A 27373-nucleotide genomic window follows, 5' to 3' on the forward strand; every position below is an offset into this window, starting at 1 on the left:
ACTGTTCACCTCATCTGTTTCATCTCCTAGAATATTAAATGCTGTTTATTACATAGGAAATAATTTCCTCTGAATAAAAATTCCATTGATAATATAGATTTGCTATGGACTATGCCAAATTAAATACATTGAGACAAAAAGCATATAAGTCAAATCTGTGTGTATACACATGTGTCTGTCTCTAATCCTAACATAGACATTTTTCAAAAGTTTCAAATGTTACTAATTTAAAAATTGGTGTCCTCTGCCCACATTCTAATGACTTCATTTTTTCCTGTGACCCCACTTCTTAAAAATGTTAAGCAGCACAAGAGGCTGCAACGGAGCCTACCTGTCCCTAATTAAGTCAACAGTGTGGGGTTTGGAGAACCCTGTAAAAACAAGTTCGTGGTTGAAAAAAAAAATCTCTCTTCCAAAAGATCTGTTAGGGAGACAGTCACCCCAGCAACGGAAAGAAGGAGAAAGTGAACCGGGCAGTGGTGGCTGCCTGGGCAGAACTAGCTTGAGAAACTGGGGAGACGGCGGATAGCTAAGGGCGACTCTAAGGTCTCTGTGGCGGTAGGATGCTTCTCCATAGTTTATTCCAGAATTCAAATCAGTTGCAAACATTTCATCGCGTTGTTGCAGCGACAGAGACCACGAAGTTCTGCTGATGAATGCATTTCGTGGGCACCTTGGAGGCACGTGGCTTTGCCTCCCGCTTCACTTCCCCACCAGATCTGCCCTCGTCAGCACTGCTGCTCAGTGTCTTCTTGTCTTATAGTTTAATTAAAGCACCGGTGGTGACTTTGCTGTAATACATAGTTATTTCCATCTTGGACCCTCCACCGCCCCCCCAACACACACACACACACACACACACACACACAAAGTAGTTTTCTAGAACTCAAAGGGTCTGATTTTTCTCTGCAGATATGGGAAATTTCATGGATACGGACCAGAGGAAAACGGTTTCTCAAGGACACGCAGCAGTTCTCGACTTCCTTCCCATCAGCAGCTGCCCCAGACCGCAGGTGACGTGGTTTAGAGAAGGGCACAAGATCGTCCCCAGCAGCAGAATGTAAGTTGCTCCAACTTTAAAATACAACTCTTGGCGCTTGTTGGCACCATTTATGTATCATTTAATGAAGTTCACTGTATCGATTAAGCCCTGAGAAGAATGATGTGGCCTCGTAGTCCTTCCCCAGGCCGTGGTGAGTGGCTCTTTGAGGACCTGGCGGGGAAATGTTTCGGCAGTTTGAGGAAATCGTCATCCCGTAAAGTTAGCCTGCAGAGTGCCGCCCGCCCTGAGTAAAGCATCCTTACTTGGTCGTTGTGGTCCGTTTTTCCCTTTCTGGATGCGCTTTGTAAGATATTGTCATCCCTGAGTTGTTTAGCTCCAAGTGCTAATTTAATGAGTGCTGGTATTTACTTAGAGAGCTGTGGGGGTTTTTTCCCTCTTTTTACTGAACCATGTTCGATACCACTTTCTCTGACGATAAAACAGTAATTACTGCTTATTTCTCTTTATCCTTTTATCCTGCCGTGACAGTTTTATTTCCCTTCGTCTAATTAGTGGTTCGGCATCTATTGCAGAATACTGCTTTGTGATTAGTTAAGCATTATTTCAAGGTGTTCCTGCCTATCCCGCATTCAAGGTATTTATCTAATGCCAAACAGATTTTCTTCATTTAGAGCTTTAAGTGATTAAAAGAGAACATTTCATATATATTTCATAAGTGTGCATTTTGCAATACAATTTAAATATACCAAATATAAACACTGCAGGGATGAGCATTTCTTTTTTTTTTTTTTTTCAACGTTTATTTATTTTTGGGACAGAGAGAGACAGAGCATGAATGGGGGAGGGGCAGAGAGAGAGGGAGACACAGAATCGGAAACAGGCTCCAGGCTCTGAGCCATCAGCCCAGAGCCTGACGCGGGGCTCGAACTCACGGACCACGAGATCGTGACCTGGCTGAAGTCGGACGCTTAACCGACTGCGCCACCCAGGCGCCCCAAGGGATGAGCATTTCTGAAAGAATCCTGAAATGCTATAAGCTTGGGCTAAAAGTTAAGTACTTAACACCATCAGATGGTTGCACTCATACAAAGATTCATGAGAAGAAAATGCTTTTGTTTTATTCTGTTCTTTCCAAAAAGGATATGTGTGTGTGTGTGTGTGTGTGTGTGTGTGTGTGTGTGTGTAGATAGATAGATAGATAGATATATACACATACATATAAAACACAGTTTGCTGAGTAGGTTTTAAATGTAACTCTGAAAGTCACCGTGGGGTGTAGACTTGCTTTCTCTCCTGTCTGCCCATCCACGGGATCCCTTCTCTAGTCCAGCTGTCATGCTCTCCCAGCCGGGCATCTGAACCTGCTTGACCTTAGGCCATTCTGAATCCCATTTAACAAATGTTTCTTACTCTTGTTATTGGAAACAGGAAGACTGTTGAAATGTATAAACACAACATTTAAAAATGTTAATGGGGCATCTGGGTGGTCAGTCAGTTAAGCATCAGACTCTTGATCTTAGCTCAGGTCTTGATGTCACAGTTCCTGAGTTCAAGCCCCTCATCCGTCTCTGTGCTGACAGTTGGGAGCCTGCTTCGGATTCTGTTCTCCCTTTCTCTCTCCCCCTTACCCACTCAAGCTCTGTCTCTGTCTGTCTCTCTCTCAAAAATAAATGAACATTAAACAAATTTTTTTTAAATGAAAAAAATGTTCGTAAAAATTCTAATTACCTTAGAAAATGGGAACCTGCTTTCCTTTTTCCTTATTTTGGGAAGAGTTGTTTGTGTGTCCAACTTTCTATTGCTTCCATTGATAGTAAATGCCTCTTCGGGTCGGTGAAACGAAGAACAGGGATCAATTTTTCATTCTTTTAGAAACCTGTTAGGTTGAACACAAGGCAGCTGAGATGGACTCTGGCAAAATATTCTGGAGAGTTCTAGCATTGAGGCCAGCACGGCTGGGCCAGTTTGGGAAGAATGCTGGGAAAGGGGAGGTGTGAGGGAGGATGAGGGGATCAAATTAAGCTTCTCCAACACTGGAGCTTCCCTTCATGTCCATGGGGGCACGGCCCACGGTGGTCGCCGTCTGGCAATTCGTTTTTGACTTGTGGTCTAGGTGTCGGCATTTATTCGAGAAGTATGAAAGGAGGTAGAGTGAAATAACAAGTCTTAACTTGATAAGCTTTTCTTGTTTTACTTGCAGATTCTTGCCAAAGACTCTTGAATTCCTGGTGAGCTAATGATGTAAAGATGCTAAGTAGGTTTTAACTTGGTGTCACATCAAACAAATGGCCTGCGAAGCTATTGATGAATCTCCAATGTCAGTAGAATAATATGCCGGTGATCCCTTTTTTAGGAGATGAGATGAGATGAGGCTGATTAGGGATATTTACACATTTGTAAGGCCCTTCAAGTTTCATATTTTCCACCTCATCATCACCCCCGTATTTATTAAGTACCTGCTGTGCAGGACATCATAAATCAGCATGTGTGTGGTTTTCTCTGCGAGTTTATACATCATTCAGAGATAGAAAGTTCTGCTTTGCATGGCAGTTGGAAGGGCATTTCTGCAGGGCCCCTGTCTGGATGGTTGGCAGACAAAAGTCAGATGGCGTTAGATCTGTTCTGCGCCACCAAAGGTGTCATTTAAAAACAAATGTTTGGGGCGCCTGGGTGGCGCAGTCGGTTAAGCGTCCGACTTCAGCCAGGTCACGATCTCGCGCTCCGTGAGTTCGAGCCCCGCGTCGGGCTCTGGGCTGATGGCTCAGAGCCTGGAGCCTGTTTCCGATTCTGTGTCTCCCTCTCTCTCTGCCCCTCCCCCATTCATGCTCTGTCTCTCTCTGTCCCAAAAATAAATAAAAACGTTGGAAAAAAAAATTAAAAAAAAATAAAATAAAAACAAATGTTTGGCTCAAAGCGTTTCACTCATATTGAAACAGGTCAAGCTTCTGTACCTGCTGTAACCTGATTATCTGTGGTCCCTTCCACCACATGGGTTTGGGGAGGGGGAGGGGAAGGTGGTCCTTGGCCACAGGGAGGAGGAGCCTGGTCTCACCAACCCCACCCCCTTATTGTTAACATTACCGCGGGATCTTCAAAATGTGAGCTTTCGGCTTACAGTTTAATTTTTTTCGCTTTCAAGGGAAACAACAATTCTAACGATAATTCCTGACTTGAAAAGTTTGTTGGATGGCTTAGTAACAATTTTAACAGCGGCCATTAATTATTGGATACCTCCTCGAAACACGTCTTCCCTGATCCTCACCATTGCCGTCAGCTGTGCTTGGAGCTCGCGGACTGCAGACGGGATGCCGAGGGTCCTCCCAAGGGGCACACAGCTGACCGGTGGCCCTCTGGGTTCTGCGCCAGGCCTGTCTAGGCTGATCCTTCTTTTCACTTTGTCTTGCCAAACCCTCTTCGTGTCTTTGAAGTATTTTTTGCATATGCTACTTTTGTTCCTATTTCTCCCTTTTAGAACGTCAGCCTTCAGTGTGAAACACTATAGGTCGGCGTGAGCCACAGGCCCACACAAACTCTCGTGCCCACGTAGCCCTGAGCGTGCCTGTGAGGGTGTTATTTATATGTATTCCCTTGTGTTGGGGCTGTAAGTCGCTAACTTCAGAAATTTTTGACAAAAGAGAAGGCAAACATGGTTTTCCAATTAAGGCACGGGCTTTACGACATTCCGAGGCCTAGCGGGGGATGGAGTGGAAATGAGGCCTGTGTAGCACCGGGTGAGGGGCAGCGGGAGACGGAGGGCCGCTGCCGTGTGCCGAGCCCAGCACCCTGTCACCAGCAGCCTCTCTGCTCCTGCACCGCATACTTGTTGAGTGAGGAGGCTTCCGTTGTGTAGCAAAAGGAGCGGCAAAACTTCATCACCATCCCGGAAAAGGAGCTGAAGTGAGTGTCCCGGAGGTGGATGTGAGCTGCTTCCCATTCACAGGAGAATGAGGCCAAATGAAAAACTCACACAGTTCTGATGGCAGTTTGGGCCTTTTCTCCTGATTCATTCACCGAATACGTCCTGAGGACACACTACCTGCCAGGCACCGTTCCAGGCACCGGCTGTGCCGCAGGAAACCAAAGAAAGGCCCTGTCCTCAGGGAGCCCGTCTCCAAGTGGAAGGAGACGTGATAGGCCAGCTGGTGATAACAGAGAGGAGAAAATAAAGCCGGGCGTGCAGTGGGGAGAGGGGGGTCCGGTGGGTTGCTGTTGTAGATGTGTGTTCAGAGAAGCCCTCTCTGATAATAACCGGAGACCTTTGAGCAGAGACCGGAAGGAGTCAGGGAGGAGGCCCGGGAGTAAATCAGGGAGAGGAGCAGAATGGCCGGTGCGTTGGAGGCATGGCCCGGGTGAGCCGAGGGAGAGGGCTGGAGGTGAGCTTTTGGAAGTGGCTGAGCCTGAGTCCTAGAAACAGTTGTCTTAGCCAGAGTGAGGACCTTGGCGTTTGCTCTGAGGATCTGAGTGGAGCAGCCATGCACTCTTCCTTGTGACCCTTCTGTTAAGAATTATGTTCAGAATAGGGCAGCTCTGGGGCAGCAGAATCAGAGACCAGGAGGCCTGTTAGGGGTTTGCTGCAATGGTTGAGGTGGCTCAGATGGAGTGGTGTGGTAAGTGTCAGATGCTAGTCTCTTCTGAACGTAGAATCGATAGGATCTATGCTGGATTGGATGTGAGGTCTGGGAGGAGGAGGGACGCCATGGAAAACCTAAGACTTGTGGCCCGAGCAGCCGATGGGATGGAGTTACCGTTTCCTGAACTGGAGAGATGATTGGGGGCAAAACAAGTTTTGTGTATGTTGGGGGGAGGTTGGTGGTGGCATCTGAAATTTGTTTTGTACGCGTTTGAGGCACACAGTAGATGGTTAGGAGGATGCAGTCATGAGATGGTTGGATGTATCAGACTCAAGGTCAGCAAAGAAGCAGAGGCTCTGCGTTCGTGACATTTAAAGCTCTCTGCAGCTCTGTGTGACACACACAAGCCAGTGAGCGAAACCCAGAGGGTTCCCTCGTATCTCTGAAATGCTTGTGGCCACAGGTCACAGAGGATGACTCTGGCTGAGCTAAAAGACCGTGCATTGGAGTATCAGAGCCAAGCCAGGAGAAGGAGGGGACGGGGTGGCACCGGGATGTTGCCCAGGAGCAGGGAGTGAGTCGGCACCTGAATGGCTTCCCGAGGATGTGAGGTCCTATGCTGGAGCTTGTGACCGTGTCAGGTAACACAGCAGAGGGGCAGTGGAGCTGCAGAAGCAAGAGGGCACTCGCAAGTGGGGGGTGGGACAAAGAAGAAAAGGCGAAGTCTCATGACTGGTGCACCCGGGTTCGGTGCCAGTGCCCCCTGACATGGCACGGGCCGGCAGCCAGCAGCGTTCTCGCGTCTCACCTTCAGCCGTGAGCTGGTGAGAGTCACGACCCCGTGTGGCATGTGTCGACCGTCTCCTCCAACAGTGTCAGCCTCCCCTGGGTGCTGGCTGGCTAAGCCCTCCTTGTACTGAGAACTGGGTCTGACCCCGCAGATACACACTGCTGGAATGTCTGGGTAAATGAGGAAGTGTGAAGGAAAGTCATGTGATATCTGCAAACTTCCTCACCGAAAGCGGGGGGGGGGTGGGGCATAGCAAACCTTGAGCAAAATGTTATTGATGAAGGGGTATACACATATCTTCGAAAGGCAAAAATACTTTGAAAGAATTGAGAGTAAGTTATACTCAGAATTTTGAAGAGGCAATTACAGGTTTTATTTATCTGAGAAGCTGCAAAAAAAAAAAAATGCATGTTTATTTTTCTGATTTACTGAATCCACACAGTTCGGTATCTCTGCATGTCAAAGATGAGTATAGCCTTGTCTTATAAATACAGTCTAATTTGATAATAAAATTGTCCTGTGTTATTTGGGTTTTGATATATGTCCTTTGTTTCCTTTTATTTCTCACAACGCGAAATGTGAGTGCCGATGTCACGCAGTATTTCTCTTACCTCCAGGAGGTGATTTACGTCGGCAGTTATCAGATTAGGACGCAGAAACTTGTTCTGTGTGGTGCCATTCTTTTGCCTAATTGCGGGCCCTCGTGCTCGGATTGCGTGTTGTAGCCTACCTGACGGGAATGCGGAAACACGGCGTGCTCGCAAGTGTTTTGCAGGGAATGCGAAGCTCACAGGTTCAGTATTTCAACCTCCGGTCAGTTTCGCGGGACGGGACGCCTTGGCAGCAGTGATCTGCATTTTGAAGTACGGGCAGTAAACGGCATCCCGGGCGATGGGGAAACAGCCTGCCTCATAATTGTCCGTGCTCACACACTTGAATGTCCATTAACTTATTACCATTTCATTTCAATCGCGTCAAGAAAGATTTGTTTAAATTAGCGCTTGCGGTGCAAGTCCCAACTTAATGCTTGAATGAAGTAGATCTGGTTGTAAAAATATTTTTATAGTTAACGGGGCTTTCAGAATAATATGCCTTTAAAAATGTTATATTTTATGAGCATTCTGTGAATGTTTATAGAGTATGTCTATACGTGTGAATTGAGCCATATTTGGTGTTAGTGAAAAAGACCAGAAGATGTGGGCTCCAGACCTGCTTCCACCATTAATTCTGACCTTGGGCAGATAACTTACTCTGGTTTGCTTCCATTTTCTCAGGTCAGAATGAGGAAGGTGTGCTCGATGACCACTGAGGTCCTTTCTGGCGCTCACGTTCAAGCGATGCTCGCGGAAGGAAGGGCAGGGCCGGCTCTGCCTCTCCCGCCGTCTCCTTTCACACCTCCAGCACATGCTTATCGAGTGCTAATTTCACGCTGGCAGTGTACTAGCTGCCAGGGGTCGAAACGGGGGTGAGGCACTGAAGGGCCTGCCATCGGTGAGCTGTGGCCTCACGTAGAAACAGGTTAATAAACAGGACACTTTCACCGTGACACAGTGCGGGAGAGAGTGACGTAGAGCGCGAGGCACAGGTTGCCAGCACACAGGTTGATGAATTTAACAAATATGTGACAGATGCCAGGCACTTCCCGGTCACGTTCCTGGGACACTGAGTACTCCTGTGCCCCCCAGCCCTGCCCGCGGATCTAATTTTTATTGCCACAGGATCGGTTTTCTATTCTAGAGTTTCTTGTAAAATGCGACCATAGAATATGCAATCTTTTGTGTCTTGCTTCTTTCAGCATTCATTCTCAAGGTGATAGTAACAACAATTATTAACATTTTTGAGTGCTGGGCGCTATTTTAAGTGTTTTCCATGTAATCACGTAATAATTCAGGAGATCCTCGCAGCAGCTGAATGAACCGTCCTGTTACTATCCCCGCTTACTGATGGGGGCTGAGGTGGACAGAGGCCAGCGGCCGGTCGTGTCAGAGCCCACGCTGTCCCCCCTGTGCTCACTGGTTTCTCAGCCTCTATCGGGAGAGTGAGGAGCCAGGAATATTCTTGGGAGCGATTACTTGTCTAACCAGGAAAGAGCTTGTGTTTGCCAAGCTGAAGGGACTGTCATGTGGTCAGGGAGGAGGAAAGGGGGCAGGGAGAGTGCAAAGGGAAGAGACTGGATGGGACATGGGACCTGGAGTCACCAGGGTCTGGGAAAGAACCTGGATTTATTCCACACGCAGTAGGAAGTCTTTGCAGGAGTTGGTGCTTTTTTGGAAAATGTCTTGAAATTGCGGTAAAATACACGTAACGTATAATTTACCATCTTAACTGTGTTTCTGAGTACAGGTTGGTGACGTTAAGTACGTTCCCAGTGCTGTGCAGCTGTCCCCACCATCCTCGTCCAGAACCATTTCTTCTTCCCATGCTGCAACTCTGTCCCTGTTAAGCAGTAACTCCCCGCTGTGCCCACCCCTGGCACCCGTCCCTCTACTTTCTGTCTCTGATTTTGACTCTTCTAGGTCCCTCTGTAACTGCAATCATACAGTATTTGTCCTTTCCCCCACTTTTAAATCAGCTTAGTATGTTGAGTTGATTGTGTATTCACACGGAGTTGCAAGAAAGAACACAGGGTGCCTTTAGCCAGTCTCCCCAAATGGTGCTCTCTTGCCGTCCTGTCAGACAGTTTCACAACCAGGTTATTGACATTGATACAGTCAAAACACAGCACATTCCCATCACCAAAGCATCCCTTCTGTGTCCTGTTCATAGCCACACCGCTTCGCTCCAGCCCTCACACCCACCCCAGACCTTGGAAATCACTGATCTGGTCTCCATTTCTCTAGTTCTGTCACTTAGAGAATGTCGTGCCAATGGAATCCTGCAGCCTGTCTTTGGGTTGGCTTTCTTCACTCACTGTGATCCTCCGATTCAGTCAGCTCATCGCCTGTGTGGGTGTTCGGCCCCTTCTCGTGTGGTGGTCCTGGTGCGGGTGTGCCACCGCCCGCACCACCGCTCACCTGCCGAAGGTCAGCTGCGTGGTATCCATTTTTCCTCCATTGTGAGTAAAGCTGCTGTAAACATACGTGTACAGGTTTTCATGTAAACACAGTCTTTGCTTTTCTGGGATAAATGCCCAGGAAAGCAGTGGCTTGGCTATGTGGTAGCTGGATGTGTAGTGTTGGTAAGACGATGCCAAACTGTTTTCTGGAGCGGTTGTACTCTTTTAGATTCCTCCCAGCAGCGTGTGAGTGATCTAGTCTCAGCCTCCTCACTAGCATTCACTGGTGTCACTGTTTTTTATTTTAGCCACCCTGATAGGTGTGCAATTATAACTTGCTGTGTTTTTAGTTTGCATTCCCTAGTGGATAATGATGTTGAATATCTTTTAATGTGTGGATTTTAAAAAGAACCAAATAGGAAAAAACTGCATTTCTCGAAGGGAAAAATATAATCATTTATTTAAAAAGTCCACTGAAGGGCACCCAGGTGGTTCATTCGGTTAAGTGTCTGACTCTTGGTTTCACCTCAGGTCATGGTCTCAAGGTTCATGGGATCGAGCCCCATGTTGGGCTGCACACTGAACGTGGAGTCTGCTTGGGATTCTCTCTCCTTCTCTCTGCCCCTCCCCCACCCGTCCTCCCTCTCTCTCTCTCTCTCTCTCTCTCTCCCTCTCCCCCTCTCCCCCTCTCCCCCTCCCCTTTCCCCCTCCCTCCATCTCTCCTTCCCCCCTCAAAATAAATAAACTTTAAAAAATAAATGAAATAAAAAGTCATTTGAATGGATGAAAGAGCAGAAAATAAGCAGCTGAAGTGAAAAATACTATCCTGTATAGGTATGAGGAAGAAACTCAGAATAAAGCACAGAGATAAAAAAGACAGAAAATATAGAAGACAGGCTCAGAGATGAAGAGGATAGAATAATCACTTTAGCTCTAAGAAGGGTCCAGAAGGAAAGAATGGAGAGAACGGGGTGCGGATAATGTTCAGAGATAATTGTCATAGTATTTCCTAAAACGATGGATCCTCAGAGTCAAAAGGCAGATGAAGCTCCAACTAGGATAAATGAAAATATATCCAAATCTAGACGTGTTCGAGTGTCACTGTGGAACTTCAAAGTCAGAGAAAAAACCTTAACAGCAACCATACGTGTAATTCAGGCTGCCTCAAAGGAACAACAATTAGATCTCAGCTGACAGCAATAGTAGGGAAGATAGCGGAATAATAGCTTCACCCTTCCAAGGGATGTAACTCTAATCATGGAATCCCACATCCGGCTAATCTGCTCTCCCAAACCAAGGGAGACCTGAGGATATTTTCAGACAAGACTGGGAGTTGACGTTTCTGAAACGTGTGCTAAGAGAACTGCCATCAGTGGGCTTGAGGAGAAAGGATGCTGAATCTAGAAGGAAATGGAATATTAGGAATGTTGGTCTTTGTTTGATTTTTTTCTAGTTAGGAAATGTTTAGTAATTGTAGTTTAAATATATTTAAATAAAAGATAATGAAGCAGGGCAGGTTGAGATGATTCTTTGGGATTTTTTTTTTAAGAATGGCTGCTGAAGGGGGCCCCCTGGGTGGCTCACTTGGTTAAGCATTGGCCTTCGGCTCAGGTCGTGATCTCGTGGTTTGTGAGTTCGAGCCCCGTGTCGGGCTCTGTGCTGACAGCTCAGAACCTGGAGCTGCTTCAGATTTTGTGTCTCCTTCTCTCTGCCCTGCCTCCAGCTCACACTCTGTCTCTCTCAAAAATAAGCAAACATGGAAAAAAAAAAAAAAAAGAATGGCTGTAGAGAAATGGTGAGTATCCATAATGGGTACCTGACATCAAGCAGGTTGTTTTTCCGTTAAGGTGGGAAATACCAAGTGCTCCTGGGTAGCTCGGGCAGTTGAGCATCTTACTCTTGATTTGGGCTTAGGTCATGATTCTGGGGTCTTGGGATCGAGCCCTGTGTCGGGCTCTGTGCTCAGCATGGAGCTTGCTTAAGATTCTCTCTTACTCAGGAGCCCCTGGGTGGCTCAGTAGGTTGAGCTTCCGACTTCGACTCGGGTCATGGTCTCGCAGTTGGTGAGTTCAAGCCCCATGTCGGGCTCTGTGCCAACAGCTCAGAGCCTGGAGCCTGCTTCAGATTCTGTGCCTCCCTGTCTGTATCTCTCTCTCTCACTCTCTCAAAAATACGTAAACATTTAAAAAAAAGATTCGCTCTTTCTGTCCCTCATGCATTCTTTCTCTCTTAAAAGATGGTTGGGGGGGTGGGGGGAGGTACTAGAGAAAATCCGTATGCTAGTGGAAATTCTCCACTAGAGAAGGAGAATGTGAAGAGTGAAGGGAGTGTGAGTGTGGCTGGAGGAACAAGGTCTGGAGAAGGTGAGAGGCCAGGCAGCCTGGGCACCCACAGAGGGGGCATGAGAAGGAAGGCCTCGGCAGGGTGGGTCCACAGGTTTGTGCCCTGTGTGCGGGGGCCCTTCCGGAAGGGGGGCCTTCGGTAGAGTGAAGGGCAGCTTCCGTTGTAACACGACAGACACCTTATGTGGGTGTGGATGCATGTGCCTTGGCTGATGTGGGAAACTGAGGGCTTGTGGATTTTTATCTTCTCTGCATATTGGGAAGAGGTTTAAGTTTAGAGTGAAGTGTGGCACAGGAAGAGATGTGAAGATGCTTAAGATAACCATCCGGAGAGTCCAAGCAAACTGAGAAACTCGCTAGGCTCATGGGACCCTCTGAGCGCACGTGTGTAGTTGTGGTTTGCGGGAATGGATCTCTTCAGTAACGTTTAGTAATTCTGGTGTAGTTGTACAGAAGATGGCTAATCGGATTCAGACATGGTGAAGTCTTGGCTGTCAGATGGGAGTAAAAATAAGGATGTCCAGGGTAGTTTGCAGAGATTTGAGATTTGATGGCCCTCAGCTTTCTGAGGGAAGAAGTGACGGGTGGTCATGCATGGCAGAGTCAGAGAGGGCTGTGGGAGTCTGTGAAGTAGTGGAAATGAGTGGAGAACGGAGGGGAGGTGCTGCATTGGGCTCCCCAGGTCCTCTCATCTTCACCTTGGCTATTTCTTCCAGCCCCAGACAGCTGGTGTCTCCTCCCGCTGGAAGGGAGAGACCGGGTGGTGCTATCCAGAATGGTGGCCAGAGGTAAATTTTTGTGGCGTGAACTTCGGCCCTTAGGGACCCCGAGAATGGTATGTGGGGGGGAGAGAGGGTGGGCCAACAGATAAGTCCGCTGGACTGTCCGATGAGACACGGCTTCCAGCGGCCTCTCTGAAGTCATCCTGGGAGTCCACAGTTGCAAAGCTGAGGCCACTGGGTCCCCACCCTCCTTTGTGCTCTCTCCTCCCTCCCTCCTTCCTGCTTCTCTGTGACCTCACCCACCCGGAGTGGGGCCACACAGAAGCTGCTGCAGAATGACTCTGTTCCCCAGGAGACCTGGGCTAGGACCTGAGGGATTTGAGGTTGAATGATGATGAATGGAACTTTCATAAGGCTTGGCAAGGCTAAGGGAGTGACCCTGGGTGCGGGGCTGACATGGCATGCAAGACAGTGTCAGCAGAAGTGAGAGGGTTAGACACCCAGGTTCGCAGCGTGAGGGTGCTCAGCCACCTGGGATGACGGCAGGAGGAGGAGTCCAAGGGAGAAGCAGAACCGGGAGAGTCCTTCTTGGGCAAATGGAGCGAGCAAGAAGAAGCCGAGCAGGGGATGTGTGGAGAGTAAATGGTGGTGTGACTCCATCCCGTGGGGGCAAAGGGCTGGGGTTTGGAAGGAGGAGAAATGGGCACTATAAAAGTGCCCACTGATGGCTCTGGTGGCGCTTGCTCTGCGTAGACTGGACACCGGGAAGCCCTTCTGGAAATGCTCCTCTGGGTGGTTGGCTCCAACATCTGGAACTTTGGAATCCCACTGCTATAGACTGACTGTCTATGCCCTCCCGCCCCCACCCCCACCCCAGGTCATAGGTTGAAATCCTCATCCCCAGTGTGATGGTGTTAGGAGGTGGGGCCTTGGGAAGGTGCTTAGGTCACAAGGACGGAACCCTCGTGAATGGGATTAATGCCCTTAAAAAGAGACCCCAGAGAGCTCCCTCCCCGCTTCCACCTTGTGAGCACAGAGCAAGAAGCCAGCTATGAATAAGGAAGAGGGCCCCCATCAGACACCAAATCCGTCAGTGCCTTGAGCTTGGACTTCTGGCCTCTAGAACTGTGGGAAGCAAATGTTTTTTGTTTATAAGCCATGTATGGTGTTTATAGCAACATGAATGGACTGAGACACCCACCCAGGAGGTGTCTATCCTGGGACAGGTCACATAGCCTCACAGTGCCTCTCCTACAGGGAGCAGGGAGACTCATCTGTTCCTCCTGAGTTGTCCTGAGATTTGGAGTGAGAAGTAATTTACCAACTCATGTTTGAGGAAGTGACAGATGACCTGTACTGTCACCCATCCTCCCAGATTATGTCCTGCTGCTTACCATAATGGTGCCCTGTGTAGACGAGGCTGTGTATGTAGTTGTCTCCGGGAACTGAATGCTAGCTGGGAGAGAGGGACCCCGGGGTAGAGAATGTGCTCTGCCCCGGTGTGTCCTGTGGGCTTTTCCACATGCTGGTTCATCCCCTAGAAAGTTCCTTTTGTCGTTCCGACCACATCCAGGAGGAGTCCCGTTGTCCGAGCCGATGATATTGCAGGCATATTAGTGTCCGTAGAAGCAGGTCAGAGAAAGATGGGCAGCGCGACGTTGCTTCAGTGAATGGCCTGCAGAGCGCTGACTGAGGTTGCACTTGCCGTGCTTCACGTCCACTCTGCACCGTGGGAGGAGGGCCGAGGTTGCCGTGAGAAGTTCAGACTTTCTTTCAAGTTGGCAGGTAGTTTGACACTGTGGGATGAAAGGTTACCCTTTATTTTTTTTTCTTTTGTTAAATTTTTTTTTTAATGTTTATTTATTTTTGAGACAGAGAGAGACAGAGCATGAATGGGGGAGGGGCAGAGAGAGAGGGAGACACAGGATCGGACACAGGCTCCAGGCTCTGAGCCATCAGCCCAGAGCCCGACGCAGGGCTCGAACTCACGAACCGTGAGATAGTAACCTGAGCCGAAGTTGGACGCTCAACCGACTGAGCCACCCAGGCGCCCCGAAAGGTTACCCTTTAAACGCCGTTAGATCAGGTTTGGGGCCTCAGCCGGTGGCGGTGGATACCGACCTCGAGGCCTGCTCTATCCTGTGATGCGCACAGCCGGAACGAAGGTTGTCACGTATCTTCTGTTCAGTAACGTTTGTGTGGCACGTGTGGGAAGCTTCTGCTCTATCTGCTGCTCTGGGATAAGGGTACCTCAGGCAGAGCACTGTTCTGAGCAGCATGAGTGGCCGAAGGGCAGGGGTGGGGGTCTTAGAGTTACTTGGTTCCATTTGAGTTGGCAGTGTAGTGTTTAATGACAAGACTTTAATATTCTATGTACCAATTTTTCATTTGAAAATAAAACACCACTTCATTTTACAAGAGCAGATCTAGTGACAATAATGCATTTCTTTACAAATATTAGCCTATTATACATCTCAAGTCAGTTGCACATAATTGCATTTCACCAACTCTACATAATACTTTAATTAAAACCAGGATAATTAAAATACAGTTTTAATGAACAATAAATTCTGAAGTTGCCAGGCCTGGAATGTGTTATGTGAATCATACCTGCTCTTTTTTTTTTTTTTTTTTTAAGCTCTTAAATCGGTATCCACATTATGTTTCGAAATAGCAACAGTCTGAGCAAGAGGCACTTTTAATCGTATGTAATAGTGTATACTAGCAAATCATGTATTTCTTTGTGGCTGTCATATATCTGTCCATCCTCTTGCATGTATAGGTTGTTTGCTACTGGTTGTAAACTCTGGAATGAAGGAAAAGCTTTTCCTTGTGGCTTTCTTCCCCGGCTTTATTGATACATAATTAACCTGTAACAGTGTATTAGCTTCAGGTGTATACCATGATGGTTTGATATGTGTGTGTGTGTGTTTCGAAACGATTGCCACAATGAATCTGGTTAACATCCGTCACCACACAGGGTTAAACCTCCTTTTTGTGCTGAGAAGTTTTTACAACTACTCCCCTAGCAACTTGCAGATAAGCAATGCAGTCTGGTTAGCTCTACTCACCACACACATCGCATCCCCAGGACTTGTGTTGTGACTGGAAGTTTATACCTTTGACCACCTTCACCCCTCGCCTCCCACCCCCACCTTTGGCAACCAACCGCTGATCCGTTTTCTTTCCACGAATTCAGTTCTTTTAGATTCCATGTACACGTGAGATCGTACTGTATTTGTCTTTTTCTGTCTTGCTTTTTTTCAAGGAGCATAATGTGCTGAAGGTTCATCCATGTTGTCACAAAATGACAGGATTTCTTTATTGAGGTTGAATATCATTCCATCGTATATGCGCATACATATGTATGTAAATATAGATCACATTTTCTTTATCCATTCACCTGTTGATGGACACGTGGCTGTTTCCGTGTCTTGGCTGCTGTGAGTGATACTGCAGAGAACTCGGGGGTGCACACCTGTGTTTGAGACAACGATTTCTTTTCCTGTAGATACACACCCTGAACTAGAGTTGCTGGATTGTATGGCGGTTCTCCTTTTCATTTCTCAGGAATCTCCCAACTGTCTTTCGTCATGGCTGTGCCAGTTGACATTCCCACCAGCAGTGCGTGAGGGTTCCCTTTTCTCCACATCCTCTCCAACACCTGTTACCTCTTGTCTTTTTGAGAATACCCACCCTAAGAGGTGTGAGTGGGGTCTCATTGTGGTTTTGATATGCATTTCTCTGTTCATGAGTGATGTTGAGTGCCTTTTCATACACCTGCTGGCCATTTGAATATCTTCTTCGGAAATGTGTGTACTCAGTTCCTTTGCCCATTTTGAAATGGATTGTTTCTTTGTTTTTGAGGACCTGGCAACTAGCACAGCGCTTGGCCCTCCTGATGCTTCTTAGATGAGTGGATGAATATCTCCTGAATGAATGAGGACATGGCTCTTTGTACTTGGCTCATTGTGGGGAGATGGTGTGGGACCATGTACATCAAATTAAGGTTCGGGAAACCAGGGTCCCAGTCTTAGCTCCATCACTTAGGAGCCCTGTGACCTTGGGCAAGTCCTTTAACTGTTCCCAACAAAGGTAATGTAGTTGGGTCTCTCAGCTGGAGATGGTAAGTAGCAGCTAGCCTATCAAGCTCTTCGAGTTATTACAGGGAACATGTATTTGGTGGATAAAATCACAGATGTGAAAACACTTGCTAACCTGTCGTTGTAATGCCGTGCTACTCTTCTTACCATTTCCATCTCTGCTCATCATACTCTCCATATACATAAACTCGGATTAGTATTGAAAGTCAACTATCCCCTCATTTGGAGCTATGGATTTTTAGGTAGTTTTCATGATGAACTTTTGATCCTTGGTCAAGTGGCCCCTGGTAGTATAGAATATAAGGACATCTGCCCCTTCAGCCACCTCACTTTCCTTCTCCCCCCGGTTATAATGTCCTTGGGAAATTCAAGCCAGTCTTAATATTAGCTGTGTAATTAGGGAGGCATTACTGCCCGTACATCTAATGGATAGTTCATTACACAGTCAAATTTAAGTGACTTTTATTAGCTTCTCTTTTGGATTATCATTGTCAGTGTTACTGTCTCCCGAATATGGGTCACTTACTCATTCACTTGTCTGTTTATTTAACAAGTACCTAACTGCCCTGGCATCATCCATGAAAGTTACTCCTGAAGCACCAAACTCCCTAGGAAGGAAATATGCTTTGGACTCTGGCCAAGGGGATACTGCTACAGTTAAGAAGTCAAGAAGATTTGGTAACTTTGTTTCATTTCTGACCCAAACATGGGGCGTGGTCCTTATGGGCAGCTTCTGGTGATGCTCCAGGATGCCTATCATCTTGTCTATCCATGGGGAGTCAGTGGGCAGAGTGCAGTTCAGTTTATATGGCCACTTTGGGGGCTCTGTGCCATGGCAAGCCTCGTTTCATCTGGTCTTGTCCCAGAGTCCTTGGGCAGAAATCTTGGATACCAAAGTGAAGTTCTACCCCACAAAAGGGGAGGGAAAGGAACACTAGGAAGGAAGGGATGTGCTCAGAGCTCGGGGAAAGTCACGTGCTGTGTCCCCTGCTTGGGCTAGGACTGGCAGGAGGCTGTGATGTGCAGAGACTGAGGCGGTGTGGGCATGGGGAGGGTCAAGAAAGGCAAACAGATAAGTGGGGGGCCAGCTCAGCTGGGCAGGGGGTGCTGTTGTACTCGGCGACCTGTGTCCCCACGTAGGAAGAGAAGCATTTCCAGGGGGTGGAGGGTACGCTACAGCCTGCGGAGTCCTGGCGGTCACGCTTTTGAAGGCGATCGAGGAGCATGGACTGTGAGTTGAAGTCCCCACACAAATGGAGAGTGGGTGACGACAGGTTAGGCTTTGGGAAGCACAGGATTAAGTAAGATGGGCAGACTGTGGGAGCCAGCTGTATTCTTCAGTCATTTTCTGATTCTGGGCAGGCCTAACTTAATGACTGAGGGGCTCCGCTTTTTCATGTGTGACACGGGGTAAAGGCAGTTCGGGTGGATGTCTGGTGTGAAACACGTTGCCAGTGTGTTGGCTGGGGCTCTGATGAGCCATGGAAAGAGCTGGCCGTCGTCAGGATGAAGTTCCCAGTGGCAGGTCAGTGATGTGCGGCCAGCGCAGATGCTGTGGAGGGTCATGCGTTGCCTCATCTTTCCGCAAGACTGCTCTAAATCTTCGTGGCATTCGAGCAAAGGAAGCCGAGGAAGTCTTATCACACCAATTTTGTGGATGACTGAATGGGGGAAGGAAGTGGTTATGTGATTTAAGGTCAACTACTGTGTTAGTGATTGAGCTGGGATTGAGTTCAGCACCTGAATGATGCCTTTCTGGTTAGTTTTGTGAATGTTTATGACACAGTTGATCTTAGGTTGCCCATACGGGATTTGATATGGCAAAGGGGTCCTCTGCTGGGCATTGGCGCCCATGCTTCGGCCCCACAGTGCCACGTGCACCCAGTGCCCAGTGGCAAGTCCACAGCCTCTGTGAGGTTAACTGTTCTGTGTAAAATACAGATGATGATAAGGCAGCCTGCCCCCCTCACAGCACTTTTACACTTTTATTTTTGTTTGCAAAAATCAAATATGGTACCAGAGAAAAGATACAGTGTGAGTTACGAAGTGTCCTATCTGTGTAACGTGGACTCATTTTCTCATGAGGGTTTTTGTTCCTTGCTGTAATCAGAGCTGACCTAAGACTAGGTAGATCTAATTTGCGTCCAGGTGACAGTCCCTATTTCAAGGTCAAGGTCGTCTCTTATCCCTTCAGTCCATCAGCTGGTCAGCACTGTGCTAGACTCTGGGATAAAAAGATCAATAAAACAATCCTGGCTCTGAAGGGCTTGTAACCTAGTGAGAGGGTTGTAGCCGTTTGTTTGTAGTTCATCCTGCGTAGCCTCTTTGTTGTTTTTATTTTTTAACATTTTTTTTTGATGTTTATTCATTTTTGAGAGAGACAGGGCACAAGCAGGGGCAGAAAGAGAGGGAGACACAGAATCTGAGGCAGGCTTCAGGTTCCAGGCTGTCAGCACAGAGCCCAGTGCGAGGCTTGAACCTATAAACCATGAGATTGTGACCTGAGGTGAAGTCAGACGCTTCACCGACTGAGCCACCCAGGCACCCCTGTTTTTTTATAGGATAGCTTTATTGAGCTGTAATTCACCTATCATAAATTCTTTTTAAAGAATACATCTTTTTTAAAGTTTATTTATTTATTTTGATAGATAGGGGAGGGGCACAGATAGAGAAAGAGAGAGAATCCCAAGGGGGATACTCTGTGCTATGGCACAGAGCCCGACATGGGATTCAGTCTCAAGAGCTGGGAAATCACGACCTGAACCCAAATCAAGAGTCAGACACTTAACTGACTGAGCCACTCAGGTACCCCTGAAGATTACATCTTTTTTTTTTTTTTAATTTTTTTTTTTCAACGTTTTTTATTTATTTTTGGGACAGAGAGAAACAGAGCATGAACGGGGGAGGGGCAGAGAGAGAGGGAGACACAGCATCGGAAACAGGCTCCAGGCTCCGAGCGATCAGCCCAGAGCCCGACGCGGGGCCCGAACTCACGGACCGCGAGATCGTGACCTGGCTGAAGTCGGACGCTTAACCGACTGCGCCACCCAGGTGCCCCTACATCTTCTTAAAGTGGTCTTAAGGATATTCAGAGCTTACAGTTGTCCCCACCGTGTAACAGAGCATTCCCACCACCCTGACGGAGAACCCCAGACCCATTTGTAGCCCCTGTCCCCACCCCCAGGCCCTGACAGTGGTCATCTACTTTTTATCCTCCTGCATTCGTCTGTTTGGGATATTTCGTATCACAGGAATAATACGCTGTGGCCCTTTGATACTTAGTGGTCTTTACTGAGTTGATTTCTCTCTCTCTCTCTCTTTTTTTTTTTTTTTTTTTTTTTTACTGATCGTCATTAAATATCTCAGTGGTTGTTTTTTTTTGTTTTGGTTTTTGGTTTTGGTGGGGGGGACCTTTCCTGAGCTGAATTCTACCTGGGTAAAGAAAAGACGTCCTTCATTTCTTTAGCAGACACTTGTCCAACGTCTCCTTTGTGTTGGGCACTATGGCAGGCACTCGTACGATGTCACACAGGTCCCTGTTCTCATGGCATTCGAAGTCGTAAGGGGGAAGCAGACCAAGAAATGGGCACACGAGCAAACACATAAAAAGGATCTGGTGATGAGAGAAGCCCTGTCCCAGGATATAATATGTGGCACAAAATTTTAGGAAGGAGAAGCAGTAGCAATCTGAAGCAACGGGGCTGGGCATTCTGGGTACGGTGGTGACAAAGAAACCGAAGCAGGAAAGAACCTGCCTGGCGGGGTGGGAGGCCTGGAAGGAAGCTGGCAAGGCTGTGGCCCCGGGAGGGGGGGGTAAGGGGTTAGGCCTACCTGAAGTCAGCAAGGCCCTGTCTGGTGCTTACGGAGGTGGGCTGCGGGTTTGTCCTAAGTGTGGTCGGAAGACAGGGAGGATGCCATAATCGGATTGGCTTCAAGGAAATCTGGCTGCTCTGTGAAGAATGGATCATGAGGGAGGGCAGAAGGAGAGCCAGAATCCTTAGGAGGCTCTTGCAAACATCCTGGCAGGAAGCGCTTACACAGCCTGAATTAAGATGGGAAAGAGGAAATGGGGACAAATTAAAGTAATAGGTTAAATTAGAACCGGTAGTTATGGTATGAATAAATAATGGCAAAGTGGGGATACGTAAAAAGTAGAATCTACGGGACTTACCGTGGAGTGCATGTATAGTGGAGTCAGGCTCCTTGTTTCTGATTTGAGTCCTTGGGTTTATATGTCCTAGAATGGTGGCAACTGGGTAAGGATGGGTGGGGGGCACGTTTAGTTTCAGATGCTTGTGAAAAGTGTGGGTGGAGAGATCAACTGGACGTTTGGGAGTCCAGAGCCTGGAGCTCCAGTGGGGAATCTGACTGGGGATATGAAACTGGGACCCATCCATATGCGGGTGGTGTACGTGTGGTATTGAAAACCGGAGGGGCAGACGAGCCTTTCTAGGGAGAGAGATTTTAGACAGAAGAGATGCAAGCTGAGAACGCCAACATTTAGTGAAGGTTGGAGAAATAAGGTGCCCACAAAAAGAGAGAGCCCACTAGAGGGGGAGGGGGCACCCAAGAGCACTCGATGTCATGGAGTCGCTAAGAAGAGAGCTTTTTACCTGGTTACAGCCCACATGTGGTCTTGAAGTTGGGCACAGACAAAGGACTAGGAAGAGGAGATCAGCAAAGTGCAGGAGGGGGAGGCAGAGAAGAAGATCTGGGGAAGCCCCTTTGTTCGATAGCTTTCAGCAGCCCTTTGGGAAACCCGTACACGATGGATTCAGCTGCACAGCCTGGTTGGGAAAACGTCCGCTCTCGCTCTCTGCCACAGCCATAGGCTAGAAGGTCCTCCAGATAAAATGTGTTGCGGACACATTAGAAGTTGGGATCAAACAACCATAACAGCACTAGTTCATGCTTCGCCCAGGATGATGTTTGTTCAGGTTTTTGTGCTCGGTGTTTATCTCTGCTGATGGAATTGTCCTGTTTTACCTTGGAAGGTTATAAATGGGGGCGGGGGGCATCCTTAGAACTCATTCGTGAACCTTCCCTCTTGCGTCTAGATGTGCCCGTTCATTATTAGACAACGTAAATCATCATATCCAGCTTCAGTCACACACGCAACGTGCGTCCTTTGCTTTTATAATCGGAGTCTAATAGTTTAACACACGCGGCAGCTCTGTGAATTACCTCTGCTGAGTAGTTTCGGGAGTTTAGAAATTACCCACATGAAGCCCACCTTTGCTCACCGTCATGTTCACACATACCTTTCGTTCAGTGAGATCACTGCCAAACCATGACTGCCTACTCTGACGATGCAGATCACCAGTACCTGTGCTTTGCTGAGCTTGGCATTCTGTCTGAAACCTGTGTGGTGCCAAGTTCTTTGAATAACTAATTGACTGTATAAAAAATAATTTTATTACCCTTCTCTTATTCTCAAACTTGGTGTGAACAAAGAACTCATAATATGGCTTGAAACTGCTATCTGTGGGTTAATATTCTTGAATGACATTTAGTTACAATTAAGAACGTGGTCCAGAGAAATGAATGTGAACCAGTACTTGTGTGAATTGAAGCTGGGGTGTGAGGACCCAGCAGGCTGCCGCTGGCCGATCTCTGGCCCTTGGTTGTATGATGTCTGGCTCTTTAGTGCCCAGCTTTTATCTAACAAACTCTAAACGAATTTAAATAAATTGTAAATGCCCTGGATAAAATTTAGTCTTTTTTTTTTTTTTGATCTAATGATGAAATAAGGAATTGTGGCAATAATAAAAATTTTGAAAAGCATCTAATTATTAAAATACAAAAATGATGTTTCTAAATACTTACTGGAAAATGCCCTGGTCTTAGTATTTTCTATGATCTTCTGTTCTGCTTCGTATCTTTAAGAAGGGTAATAGAGGGGCGCCTGGGTGGCGCAGTTGGTTGAGCGTCCGACTTCAGCCAGGTCACGATCTCGCGGTCCGGGAGTTCGAGCCCCGCGTCGGGCTCTGGGCTGATGGCTCGGAGCCTGGAGCCTGTTTCCGATTCTGTGTCTCCCTCTCTCTCTGCCCCTCCCCCGTTCATGCTCTGTCTCTCTCTGTCCCAAAAATAAATAAACGTTGAAAAAAAATTTTTTTAAGAAGGGTAATAGGTACAACTTGCAAAGAAGCAACATAAAATGGTGGCTGGGAGTATGAACTCTGAAATCAGACTGCCTGAATTCTACCCTTGATTCCGCCATTTAATAGTTGTGTGACCTTGGGCAAGGTGCTCAGCCTCTCTGTTACTTTAGTTTCCTCTTCTATGAAGCTGGAACCATATCAATATTTGCCTCATCGGATGGTGAGGATCTCCTCTCTGTGGCACCTGCGAAATCAGAGGGCTTAGACCAGCACCTGGATCACAGAAGGACATCATGACTGTTAGGAGCTCTGGTTACTCTCATCAGTATTTTTACTAATTTGAATGTTCCAAATGGAGGAAGAGTCAATGGTCTTATTATTCTTTTGGTGTTAGTTCTCTTGAAGTAAATCTTGCAAAGCAAAATTGCATTTTGTATTTCTGATTGCTTTCATCCTATCTGGAGGCGTGAAAATGATTTCCTTAATCCTTTATGTGAACAGAAGTCCAAGTTCTCAGTAGCAGTAGGTAAAGTGGAGGTGATGGAGCAGTGGGGAAACGGTCTTAGGGGGCCGGGTGTAACGAAGTTGTGCGGATTTTAAAGATGTGATCAGAACCTGTCATGACGCCCTTCAGGGACACACCTTCTTTTGTTGAGGAAACAGGAGGCAGAGACGTTTCTGTCTTCAAATGGCATAAATTCTGGGGGATCTTAGAAAAACCAAGGCTCATTTCACGCATATTATTTCTTCAAGTTCTCAACTAAAGATATTTAGGGAAGTTGAATTTACGCCCGAGCCACATCTTGGTTCGGCTCTCCTCCTCGTTCTGTTTGCTTACTTTCTGAAAAGTTGTCCTCTTAGAGCTTGGTGCTGGGATTGAGGGATTTGTACAGGAAAACATTGGATCAGGTGAGGAAATAGAGATACTGTGTACATCAGGTGGCTAGCGAGCGAGCGTGTGTGACATGTAGGTGACAGCTCTGCCCAGGGCTGCCCCAGCTTAGCGCTCACATTCGCTGGCGTCCTTGTTCAGACACACACCGCTTGTCGTTTCCGGCTCCTGTGGGTGTAAGAGTTGCCATTTCCCTGCTAGTTTTCCCTACTAGCGTCAAAGGTTCTGCATCTGTAAGGAAGCCCAGAGAGAAGAGAAGTAAATCTGACATTAGCAGCTCTCCTGTAGAAGCTAAGCAGGGCAGGAATGTTTCACGGACAGAACCTCATCTGTTCTCACGGCATTTTGCTGACGAATAGATCACTGTCCCTGTCGGACAAACTTGATAGGCTGCGTAGGATGCTGCGCGTTGCAGATTTGGGAAAAACTCACTGTGAGGTCTTCCGTGACCCCAGTGTCTCATCTCGGGCTCCCAGAGTGGCTGGTGACTAGTCACACCTTTTACAGCCTTCTAGCGCATTTTCCATCTGAACCGCGCTCAAGCTTGTTGAAGCACACCTGTTGGCATGAGCTCAGGGAGGGTTTCCCACAGGCTCACAGGAAGACATTTTTCCTTCTTCCTGGCGAAACGCTTGGCGAAAACACGCGTGCCTTGAAGGAGATGCAAAATACGAGGCAAGTCAGAGGGGTGACGCCAGGGTGTGTCTCCGGGATACTCTTAGTCACAGCCACTCTTACGATCAGAGACGCCAGGCTGTCGATGGCCCTCACAGCTCAGGGCGGTTGCAGCTAAAATGCCATCGTGTTGTGAAAGGTAGGATGAGAAAATGTAGTGTTTGTCCTGTCTTCTCACGTGCCCACTTGATTGGGGTCGTTCAGAGCCCGTGCTGTTGGGCCGATAAATTTGGAAAACAGAAACCATAGGATTCAGCTTTTGGTATGCTTCTGTTTATTTCCAGGGAAATCTTTTCCCCTGGCTGTGGGGGCAGGTGTGGTCAGCATGAGTTCTAACAACTTGACACCTTGCTTGTGGCTCCCAGACGGAGGAGGGCTGCCTCCGAGAAGTACAGAATGTCACTTGTGTGTCTTCGTATTGGAAAAATAGCCGTGGCTTTAAAGAATAGTCTAGCATTTCAGGGAGAGGCCCTGTTAAATATGCCATATTAAAAGCAGAATGATTAGGACCTTTAGAACTTCGAGGGAGTTCTTTGACTCAGAAATCCTGGAGTTTACATAAAAGCAGAGAAATAATGGCACAGGTGTCTACAAACGAGCGGACTTTGTGTTGTTTTCCCCAAACCTATGAAATTGTCAGACAGGCCCCCGTCTGTGAAGGAGGCTTCGGGTGTGAATTCCCTGTGCCTGCTCACACATGCCCGCGTGCCGGAACACCGTCCCTGTGCACCCCGGAGGCCTCCGGTCTCCTCTCCACCTGGTCATGGGGCCTCAGCCCCCTTTCCACCGCACCTCACAACTCCTAGCCTGACCCGTGGAAAGCTTCGAGCAAGTTCTGTGAGCTTTCTTTAACGTAAGGGATGTATACAGCATTTACAGAAGTGAGTACCACTGCTTTTAGCCCCGCTGCACCACGTTGACTCGAGCTGCGCTGGAATTCTTTGAGGCAGGGGCTTCCTTTTATTTACTCTGCGTGTCCGGCGCGTACCTCACGATGACCACGCATGTGTGTCCTTGGGAAGTATTTATGGGTTTAATTAGCGCATGAGTGAATGTGTGAAGGAAGGAGGCTTGGTGTTGTGCCTGATATCGTATGAGTTAGTCTTTTCTCCTTCCTCCCTCCCTCCCTCTCCCCTCTCTTTGGCAGGGGCATCAGGCTACAGCAGAAGGCGGCACGAAGCGGTGTGTGAGGTTGTTCTGGGGTGAGGAGCGGGACCGTGGAGAGGTGATCTTTGCGCCAACGCTGGCCCCGCAGCAATCTGTGGTCTGTCGACCGCTCCCCTTGCCCCAGAGTGGGAGACAAAAGTGATAAACGTTTTACTCACGTTTGAAACATTGAGCGTGGGTGCCTTGTGTTTCCTTCTTCTGTTAACAGACGTCAGTTCATTTTTAGTGATAAAGTCGGCTTCTCAGGGCGCCCGGGTAGCTCAGGGAGTTGAGCGTCTGTCTCTTGATTTTGACTCAGGTCATGATCCCAGGGTTGTGGGATCGAGCCCCACATCAGGCTCCACACTGAGCGTGGATCCTGCTTGGAACTCTCTTTCTCTCCCTCCCTCCCTGCCCCTCTCCCCCACTCGTGCTCTCTTTCTCTTAGATAAAGATAAAAAGGTTTCTCAGGTGGTTTCATTAATGAAGGGGCCAGAAAACTCAGACCACTTTCTGCCACATTCCTTGGAGTCCTCTGGTACCTCGCCTTCTGGGTCCCAGTTAGTCAGAAAGTTCTCTCCCTCCATTGCCACCACCTCTGTTCGGGCCGTCAGCTTTTCTGCTTAGGCTCCTGCAAACGCCCACAACTGATGTCCGGGTCCTCAGCTTTGTCCTGTGCACCGCAGGCCCTCGCCAGTCTAGCCTCTGCCCCGGAGGCTAGACAGCTCTTCGGCTAGTTACCCGTAGCCCCCTTTCTCTAAAGGACTCTTGTGGTCTCCCCTTGCTTCTAGCTGAAGTCTGAGCCGCGGTCCTCCTGGCCTGGCCCCTGCCTGCCTCTGACCCTCTCATCCCCCCCCCCCCCCTTACCATTAACAACACAGCCACACCAAACACTCTGGCACCCACCTGCTCCCCAGCACATGCTGCTCCCTGCCTAGAATGCCACTCTCCTCACTGGGTTTTACTTTCGGCTTCAGATGTCATCTTCCATATCCCTTTCTCTGAGAATATTTCTCAGGCCACTTCCTTCAGCGTGACTGCTCACTGAGACCAGGTTCACAGTGATTTGTGTGGTCCAACGTCACCCATACTTACCTCCGTCGTTGGTCCTGTCAGCTATATGATGGAATGGCCTCGCTTGTTGGTTTCTCTCTGTGTTGTGACCTTCTTAGATAGGAGCACCACATTTTAGTCCCCTGTGTGTCCCCAAGCCTTAAATGAGTTCCTGGTGTGGAGCAAGTAATCGGTATTTATTTATGTCTAATATTAGATTTCTTTTCATACTGTGTGTCTGTTGAAGTACATTTGTGGAAATTAAGAAATCCAAGAGAGAGCACATGTTAACAGTGTCACTGGAGAGGTAAGCTGACTTTTGCCTTTGCCGTCTGCGGTCTTGCGGGCTGGAAATGAGGGATAAATCTTATGTGTCCTCCTACCTGTATGTATCTGCTGAGTCACTAGCAAGGTTTGCTGGCGGGATCACATCATGCTCTTTTTGAACTTGGAATTGAAATGGGTTTTTAATTTACTCTTCTTTTTAAGGACTTGTGCTTTGTTAGTTTGGGAAATTGTATGGTAGGGATTTGTTTTTCTGTTAAGTGCTCCTAGAAGAAAAATAAATGATACGAGAAATGAAAATCCCAGTGAATTATGACCTTTGCAGCATCTTGTGCATGTCTCTGTACCCGGCCCGGTTATTCTGACCTCATTGTAGGTAAATTCGCGTTTGGGAAATACATATCATGAAGGTTATGCAGTTGTTCAGAGGTAATTTTATTATAAGTATGTGATTATCAAAAATGCATCTTTGGGACTCTGCAGCTTCTGTTTCTTCCATTATTAAAATGATAACATTTATTTTTTTTTACATGAGTGATTTGTAGAACGACATTTTGGCCTAAAATGAGTTTTTAGAGCTAATTTTTGAAAAATTGGGGCTAAGTGGAAAACAGTAAGTAGCTGACCCACGAGGCCTGGCACTTCTGGTGAGCACTGACTGCGTGACAGGATCGTGCCCTGCAGTAACTTGGGGG

The 27373-nt window shown here is 47.6% G+C and overlaps 1 protein-coding gene across 1 annotated transcript in view; it reads left to right on the plus strand.

Moving 5' to 3' along the window:
• The window catches only part of SDK1 (sidekick cell adhesion molecule 1), a 530100-nt gene that overhangs the window by 12703 nt on the left and 490024 nt on the right, over window positions 1–27373 (plus strand). The window contains exon 3 of the mRNA XM_040455762.1: window positions 913–1060. Coding sequence (XP_040311696.1) covers window positions 913–1060 — 148 coding nt within the window. The remainder of the gene's footprint in view (window positions 1–912; window positions 1061–27373) is intronic.

Source organism: Herpailurus yagouaroundi, unplaced genomic scaffold (genome assembly GCF_014898765.1).
Source record: "Herpailurus yagouaroundi ecotype Mexico unplaced genomic scaffold, PumYag 216, whole genome shotgun sequence".
NCBI classification, from domain to species: domain Eukaryota; kingdom Metazoa; phylum Chordata; class Mammalia; order Carnivora; family Felidae; genus Herpailurus; species Herpailurus yagouaroundi.